Source organism: Stegodyphus dumicola, chromosome 8 (assembly GCF_044657685.1).
Source record: "Stegodyphus dumicola isolate Sdum_Otavi_A_Nest chromosome 8, ASM4465768v1".
NCBI lineage: Eukaryota > Metazoa > Arthropoda > Arachnida > Araneae > Eresidae > Stegodyphus > Stegodyphus dumicola.
The window spans coordinates 11,039,744-11,048,759 of record NC_140775.1 but is presented as its reverse complement, the minus strand read 5'-3'; the positions used below and the strand labels follow the sequence as shown (position 1 = coordinate 11,048,759).

The window sequence follows — 9,016 nt, the reverse complement described above, 5'->3', positions numbered from 1 at the left end:
TATGGGTTTGGCAACAATTTTTCATCGTATTTCTTATGTCACTTTTTTAAGATACTGGCATATTTCATTGTCATTTATATATATATATATGTAATATTTTTATTGATTTTTTTCGATAAAGTTGTTCTGCAGAGTAAATTTCTGCTCGGAATTTTATGTTTTTTGAGTTGCTTTCATGTTATTTTTTGCTTATTTCACTGTTTGTAAAATATTGAAAAGTTTTGCATGATCTTTTCTTCAACGGAAAGTTGGTTAATTTTTTTATTAGGATAATTAATATTTGTGTTAGGAGATATAGCTTATTTCATTGTAATTTTTTTCTCTTGAAAATATAAGATAAAATATCATTAATTATACATTGCTTTTCAGAATTTTTTGTATTCTTTTATGTTATTTATTGCTCATTTCACTGTCATTACGATATTGAAAAGTTTTGAGTGATTTTTTTAGGAAACAAAGTTCAACCTCCTTTATACCATTTGAATTCTTAAGATTTTGCAAAGAAAAATTGGTTAATTTATTTATTAGGATAATTAATATTTGTATTAAGGGATATTGCTTATTTCATTCTAATTTTTTTATACGTAATAACATTTTTATGAAGTTGTTCTGCAGAGTAAAATTGTACGCAGTTTTTAAATTTAACGTTTGGTGTTCCCTTCAGCCATTTTTCCGGTACATTTAAAAGCCAGGCGAAGGCTGGCAGCGAAGCTGCTAGTTTAAATAATAAATTAGAAGCTGTTCTTTTTAAAGTACCTAAACATTTCTTCTCTTAAGCAGATAGCCTTCATGTGTTTTGCCAAACTCAACCTAACCTAACCTTTAAAATATCTAAATAAAATGACCAATAGCTGAGCGATTAAGACTTCTGATTACTGGCAGCTCGACATTTTTTGGATTAGAATTCAGGCGAACGAGTTGTGTGCATGTCTAGTTTTCGGTTATTTTTCTACGTATAATGTGAATACAACCAATTTCCTTTAGAAAGTCTTCCACGAAGGCATCCCTTCTCTTAGGCAGAAAGCTTTCATAGGTATATTTCAATAATCTAACCTAATCTAAATTAAATGGTATTCATTCTCACCTGTTAAAAACTGGAAAACAAAAGCAATCTCGTATAATTGATATCAGCATTTTAGTTGTGAGATTAAAATAGTTGTGATTTCTTTCATTTCTGTTATGAAAATAAAATTTTCTGAAAAATTAGATCTTTTATCAATTGATTTTCCAGTCTAATTTCTTAACCGTTCTTTTCAACTTTTTTTCATATTTTTTATATTTATTTTTAAAGTTAATTTTTCACATTTCTCGAGAATATTTTCGCTCATCTTCTGTAGAGAGAAAGGTAATAGTGTTATGTTTTTTTTTTAATGAAGTATGACGAACATACGAGGGCTATTTGCCTAAGGGAAGGATTGCCTTCGTGGATGTCTTTCTAAGGGAAACAAGCTCCTATTTACATTTTACAAGGGAAAACAACGAAAATGTAGGCCATGTGGCAACATATTTCCGAGGGCATTCGGTATTAAGTTAATCCTTCTATTAAAGCAAATACAAATTTCGTGCGTATTTAAAATTTCTCGTTGCAAAGTTTTATTTACTTTTCTTTCAGCGTTAAATTCCACGAAGACATAGATACAAATTTTAAACCATATGAGTGACGCAAGTGCTCAACAATACAGTGTCCTTGTTATTAATTTAAATTTATTTTAAAACGGTGCTTCTCAATAAGTTTCAAAATTGTAAGTTAAGTATTTTAACTTCCGCTCGGCCGCTGGTGGGACAGTGGCATTTAAGCTTAAGAAAAATTATTCTTGTTAAAAGACGAAATTATTCTATATTTAACGGAACAAAAATCTGTTTGTTGCTGTTTTTGAAAATGAGGCTATTTGTCAGACATTAAGAAATTAAACGATCTCAACTTGTTTCTTCAAAGAAAAAAATAGCATTAGGCCCATTTTCAAACTTTGCTTAATTATGCTGTCCGAGAAGAAAAGAAAGAAAATTCAAGATAAAGTAATATTTAAAGTTTAATTTTGAGCATTGCATTGCGTAAAGATGACTATAGATATATTTCTACAGTTTAAAATATTAAAAAAAAAATCAATTGAAAAATCTTTAAATATATGATCGTAGGCAAAAATTCCTGTCCCTTTCGAATTTTATGTTACTCAACCACTTTGTTTTGTAACCAAATTTAATTTTTTAATCAAGACGTTTAATTTTTTTAAATATGAACTATTAGTGTGTTATATTCATGTTAAAAATTAGCTTCAGAAGTTCTTGTGTTTAGCAAATCAATAAATTAATTTGAGATCATTACTTTGAATATGTACTGCCCCTTTCAAGCAGATTTAGAGACTAATTTCGGGTAAAATAATCTCACGGGTAATGACGGACATGACATGAAGCGGAAGACAAATTATCTTTATTGATTTTCTAAATTTATATCTAAAAAATTTCAATTGATTTTATTTTAAATTGTAGAAATATATTTATAGTTATCTTTACATAAAGAAGTTCTCAAATTAAACTTTAAATATTCATTCGTATTGAATTTTCTTTCTTTTCGTCTGGGACATTATATGTAAGCAAAATTTGAAAATGGGCCACTTTAATATTTCAAACGAAAAAAATGTTTTGTCAAAAAGACTAGTATTTGGAAGAACAGGATGGGAAACGAGCCATTCGAAACGTTTTCGATTATCGACAATTTTATAAAAAAATTAAAAATTATTGTAAATCTTTAATTGAAAAAGTTATTATAGACCACTCAAAACCCTAGAAACACCATTTTGCAGGCCCACCATCAGCCGAGCGGTAAAGTCGCTGAACACTGGTAGTTCGGTCCGAGGTTCTAATCCCGCGAACGGGCTGGCTGCATGGGCGTTTTCGTGGTTTTCCCCATGTGTACGTGTATACGAGCCAGCTTCCCTTACAAAGTCCTCCACGAAAGGCATCCCTCCCTTTAGGGAGATAGCCCTCGTGGCTTTGCCATAATCCCCCCCCCACACACACAATTTTGCAAATACTTTATATCGAATTTTAATTAAAAAAAATATGTTGGATTTAGAAACCATATTTGATTGACATTAGTGGTATTTATCGCCTGGCATGTAAAGTCCAAGAGTAAATTGTTGATTTATTGAGTGACTCAAAATCTCTGATGGAATTCTATATTCGGAGCTAGAACTGAATTTCGCACAATTTCTGAAATCGTGTTAAGTATTCTATTGCTGTTCAGCAGCACCGACTTTCGTGAAACGACATTTTTAATTTTAATGCTTTACAAATATCGTTCAACCTTGAAAAACGTTGAAGATAATGTACGTTCATCACTGTCAAATATTGCACCAAGATTTAATTTATATGCAGAAGGGAAAAAAAAAAGTCGTTATTATTGATACGTGACTTTTTCTACATCCTAAACAGATCTTGAAACCACCTATATAGTGTAACGAAACTTAATGGCCGTACAGGAAATTCAACCAGTCATATATATATATATATTTAGTTTAACGAAGAAATAAATTATTTATGGAAAATCTTTATTTTATATTTAAATCAGGTTTCGCGAATAAATCTCAGTGATAAAACTGAATCATGAATGAAAAGTTCCAAGTAGCGCTTGCGTAAACAATAATGAAAATACAACAAATTTTAATTCCTCGATCATGAAAACGCCGTATTTCCGGATTCAGAATTCTTTCGGGACATCTGAAGAAAAGCATATTCAGTCTGGGCTTGTGTACGTTTGGACATATGCACTGAAGTTTGCGTATCTTCTGTGGCTAAATTAAAAACTATTGCACAAACAGAAACAATGAAATATGATTCGAAGTTCTTTCGGATACCATTATAAACATGAAGTTGGGAGAGAATTTTCTTCCCGTAGAGAACATTTTCAGCAAAGTAATAAATTAATAAAGAATTCAGGAACTCTGGAAATGGATGGCGAATATGAAAAAAAAGTTGTAACGAGTATTTTATACAAAACGTGATCCTTTAGGTTAAAAATGCGAGCTTATGCAGTTTTGTTTCGACGTTGGGATGATGTCGTTTTCCACAGATTTTGCTTTTTCCTCTGCATTAAACTGGAGTTTTTAAGAAACATTTGACAGAATTGGTGCAATTCTTTCTCACAGATTAAAATATCTTTTCAGCCATCAATAATTAACTATATCTCAACGAACTCACAATTTTAAATATTTTTCTTTTAAGGGATCATCTTGTATCAACACACGATTGTACTTTTCACTTATAATACATCTTCTTAGTCAAACATTTCAAAAATTTGGAATTAAATATTTCATTCCTTATATATTATGACTAAATAAACAAATTTTAAGATAAATGAGATCACTGGATTAATTTTTTTAACATTATAAGAAAGATCTGTAAACGTCCTTTTGTTTTAAACCTAGCCTTGCAATAACTTGCATAAAAGTTCTGAACAGAAATTTATCAATAAATTTAATATATTTTAAAATGAAAAAAAGTATACAATTGTACTAATGAAATTAATGAATGGAATTAGAAAAAATAACGACAGTACTTATAAGTTTACAGCAATATATATATTTATAAATTAAATATTCCTATAATTAAGACACAATAACACGCCGTTCCTATCTTGTTTATTTCGGTTTTGCAGCTGAGGATGGTGGTTCGGTAAAACCATCGAAACTAGGCCTGTGAAAATTTTGAAAATATAACACTGATTTTTGTTGTTTGACTTCTGAATTAATTTTGCCTACGTTAAATGGAATTTCTTCACGCGGATAGCTGGTAAGATAATGAAGATTTGTGTCTCGCTGCGTGTTTTTAAACGAAATTCAACTTTGGATTATAAAGAAACGAAGCTAATATGCTACAGAAATTATATATTACTGAAATAATTTATGTTATAAAATAATACCAAATCTAATATCTTAATGTTGCGAAGAATATAAAATCTTTACAATAAATATATTTACATATGATAATGAAGAAATTATAAAATATATATATATACTCGTATATTGGCTTAGAAGCTTAAAGGTAGATATGAACATTTAAATTGAGATCTCTCTGATTTGATTTTAGTTTCCTATATGAACTGCATACATATTGTCACTATAACACACTGCGTCAAAATTTCTTTCGGAAAATTTTGTCTGAACTTTTTTAAAAACAAAAAGCATAAAAAGTAATATCGTAATGCTAATAAAGTATCCTGGAAAATAAAATCATCCAAATAAAAGAATATAAAGAGAAAAAAATGGATTCAATTAAAAATTACATAACGAAAAACTAGGCCAAAAAAAATTATTAAATTTCAGAAACATTTTAAACATTCTAACCAAGTTTAAACAATATGGAATGTAATAGAATAAAGATGCTATATATTTATTGACATGTTATGAAAGTTAGAAAATGATGCATTATTAAAAATATTCATATTTCAAAACTGCAGAATGGTAGACTGAGTCCTGGTTTTTCATACTTAATAAAAGAAAATTAAGACATATATACGTATGACTTCAGAAAGGTACTTCAGGATTTAAAAATATAACTATCCGACATAATTCACCAGCTAAAGAAAATGTAATTTTCAAAAACTCACTTGAACAGTTATTATTATTATTACAATAAACAAAGTTCATATTGATTATTAAAATAATTCATATCAATTATTACGAACTACAACATCTTGCAGAAGTGTTGCACAAAAATTGTTTCTGGATATCTCTTTCCATTCATCGGTTGAGAAAATCTCCTGCAGATGAGTAGAAAAAAATTTTAAAGCATTCTGATACAAATCATCATCGGAATACATTGCACCTAACTGAAGAATTTTGCAAACATACTTGACAGTAATATTTGATGTCAGATAGGTCGAACACTTTTTCTTGAGAGCAGGAATATCATACTTATCAGCTGCTGCGTACAGCTGTATGGCTGTTTCTTCACATAGTGTTCCCACATTTCCTGTATACACAAAAAGAAGCATTTCGTGTATAATATCAAGATCCACGTCAGAAATCTCAACCTGGTTATTTTCCGATTCTATCATTTCGGTTTCGAACATTCTGCGAAACACCGTGGACTGGGAACACAAAATAAATTTGTGCACTGAAAATATTCTCGAATTAACTACTAAAGTAATATCAGATAGCGTTCCATTTTCATAAAGATTTCGAAGGCTTCTATTCAAATTATTATATGGGATATAAGGTACAATGGCGCAAGATGATTGTACAATCTCAGAAGAAAAACTGCCATCGGATAATTTAAATTCGCATCGAAGTAGCAGGACATCATCTGGATCTATAGGAATGGTCCTCGGAAACTCTGCACATTTCCAATTTTCATCTGTCGTAAACAAATGCTCATTTTCAGAAGAATTATCATCATCGAAGGATACCTTAATTTTCACGAAAATCGGTTTGAATACACCTGATAAGTTAGGTCTTTTACAAAGGAAAACATCAAATATTTGATCAGTTTCAGTCTTTTCACGGATACGGATTCTTACGCTCCATTGGCAAAATTCCGGGATATCCATGCTAAATCCGTGACGCGACTCTGTGTTTACCGTCAGGCTCGAGAAATTTTCAATTGGCCACATAAGTGAAATTGTCTCTGCATTAATGCGGGTTTTGCATGTTTTTACTATGCCAGGTGTAGGATTGAAAATACGGAGTCCATATTTTGCGGCAGTGACACATATCTCCTCAAAATACGCATATCCACTGAAGTCTACTTTTTCAGTGTAAATGTATTTAACCATGGCTTCCAGAACTTTCGATTCTATATCAAATTCTTTTTCGGAGGACTTTTCTTCATCGAGTTTTTTTGCCAGTTCAGGCCACCTCGCCGACTACATAGCTTTATGCACTTTGAATTCTGTACCACGAGCCCGTAATACGACATCCGTAAACAATCCATTCTTATAAGATAGTGAAGGCAGAAGCTCTTGATCATTAGTCTCAGAAAATGATTTAAAGGTATACTTAATAATGAGAATGTCGTTACTGAGAGAATTGAAAAGTAAATTGCTTTTAGTAAATCTTAGATAGCCCCAAGACTGTTTTTCTGTAAACGCGTGAGTATCGTCACTAGGTGCCACGCCGGGAATTTCCTTTTCATTGCAATCCAAGAACTGAATACTGTAACTTACTTCACTGACTGTTTGAAGGTCATCTTTTCTGATGAGATAAATAGCTACGTCATTTTTATATCTGTTTCCTCTTGGATAGAAGTGAATGTCCCACTTCATGCCCGCTAAAGAGTTCAACTGAAATAACGGGCTGCACAAATATTCTTCCTTAAAGTACATACTGACATTTTTAATAATCCATACAAATGTAAAATTATCTTCCATTTGTTTCTCCATGGCGTCTAACTCATTCTCTTTCAGCAGCTCAATTATTATTCAAAGTTTTCATTTGAGAACTTATGATGCGAACAGCGCTCAGTTTTCCCCTAACGGCGTGCGCTCTGAGTTCAGATGTTTACCTTGAAAACCTTTTTAAAGCTCTGAGTGGCTATTAGATGCCACATGTTCCTTTATCAGTTTGGCTTTCGTAAGCCCTAAATAGATAATATAGGAGATACGCATACGAAAATAAATACTCGAGGGAAAATACTTCCCTTAATCTGTTTTCATTTTACGTATCTTTTTTTATCTTTTTTTTAAAGGAAAACAGATTAATTTCCCTTAATCTGTTTTTCTTTTACGTACGAAAAACTTGAACTTAAGCTTGATAGCTCCCTATAAATTATTAATAAAAATATACTTTTCATTTGTAAAAGACGAAAATTTTAGGCCTGTGTGTTATAAGCTGTCTCATATATGCAAAGATTAATTTCTACAAGTAGAAAAGCTACAGCACTATGAAAGGATCTCAGGAAAGATAAACTAATTTATATATATAGTATATATATGTAATGATATTTTTAAATCAATTAATTAAATTAAATTCTAATCATATTCCTTAATAATGTGTTGGCGATTCTCTACCTAATTTGCATCCCTGTTCCTAAATTTTGGCGAAGTCCTTTCTTTCTTATAAATTATATTAACCTCTTGGCGCCGGCGAAATCGCCAAACTCATAAATCTGTCATACTACATAAAGTCCTTATAGAACACTTCTGATGAGAAGACCTCGTGATCTCAATTAATACCTCTGATTGTATGAGCACCATGACACACACATATCTATAAATAGGGCTTCTCCTCGAATGAAATATTGCAACCGATGATGATGAAAACAAAGCGATGGCGCTCTTCCTCATCCACCTCCCGAAAGAAGGATAAAAGAACATTTTTTATTTATTTATTTATTCATCACCACTGAGCAGGCTTCTGACCCAAGGTGTATACCAAGCTGAATAGTGCCTGCTCAGCAGGAGATCAATTACAATCTAACAGTCGCCACTACTGGGGTAGGGCTGTACATATTTTTTAACAAAATCAAGCAGTAGATACAGTGGCAGTATTTCAAAAACGAAGACAACTTGCATTCATATGCTACATATAATTCAGGGTTATAAGTTGGTACTTAATATAATAAAAAGAAAGTTGCTGAATAAATTTTACAAATACTTAATATAATAAAAAAATAAAATAAATTAAGGGAAAAATAAAAAATAAAATAAAGACAGAAAAAGTAATATAAATAAAATGAATAAATATATGCAAATAAATAAACGTAAATATAAATAAAAAATAAATAAATGAATGCATAAAAATAAAAAAAATGGATTTATACAAAGATTATACAACAATTACTTAGCTATTTGATGAGTGCGGATGTCGCTATCGTATGAGTACTTAACTAGTTGATGATTGTGAATATCTTTCTTTACAGAATTGTAATATTTTAGTCAGTTTAGTAAGAGCTCCCTTAGTTTTTAATAGGTGTGAAGTCCATTGTTCCCAGTATTGATCAGATGGTTGATCAAGTGAAAAGTTTTCGTAAGACAACAGGAAAAGGCATAATGATCCGGAGTTCCTTGCTGGCCACATTC

The 9,016-nt window shown here is 30.9% G+C and overlaps 1 protein-coding gene across 1 annotated transcript; it reads right to left on the bottom strand.

Annotated features, from left to right (window-relative positions):
* LOC146995647 (speckle-type POZ protein B-like) lies at positions 1 to 7,497 on the bottom strand. The gene has a single exon (XM_085821571.1). It carries the CDS (start codon positions 6,770 to 6,772, stop codon positions 5,669 to 5,671), a length of 1,104 nt encoding a protein of 367 aa, XP_085677697.1. The 5' UTR covers positions 6,773 to 7,497; the 3' UTR covers positions 1 to 5,668.
* Between the last annotated feature and the right edge of the window lie 1,519 nt (positions 7,498 to 9,016).

Coding starts and splice junctions, on each gene's coding strand:
- LOC146995647 (XM_085821571.1), bottom strand. CDS start 6,772: ATGGTTAAATACATTTACACTGAAAAAGTAGACTTCAGTGGATATGCG.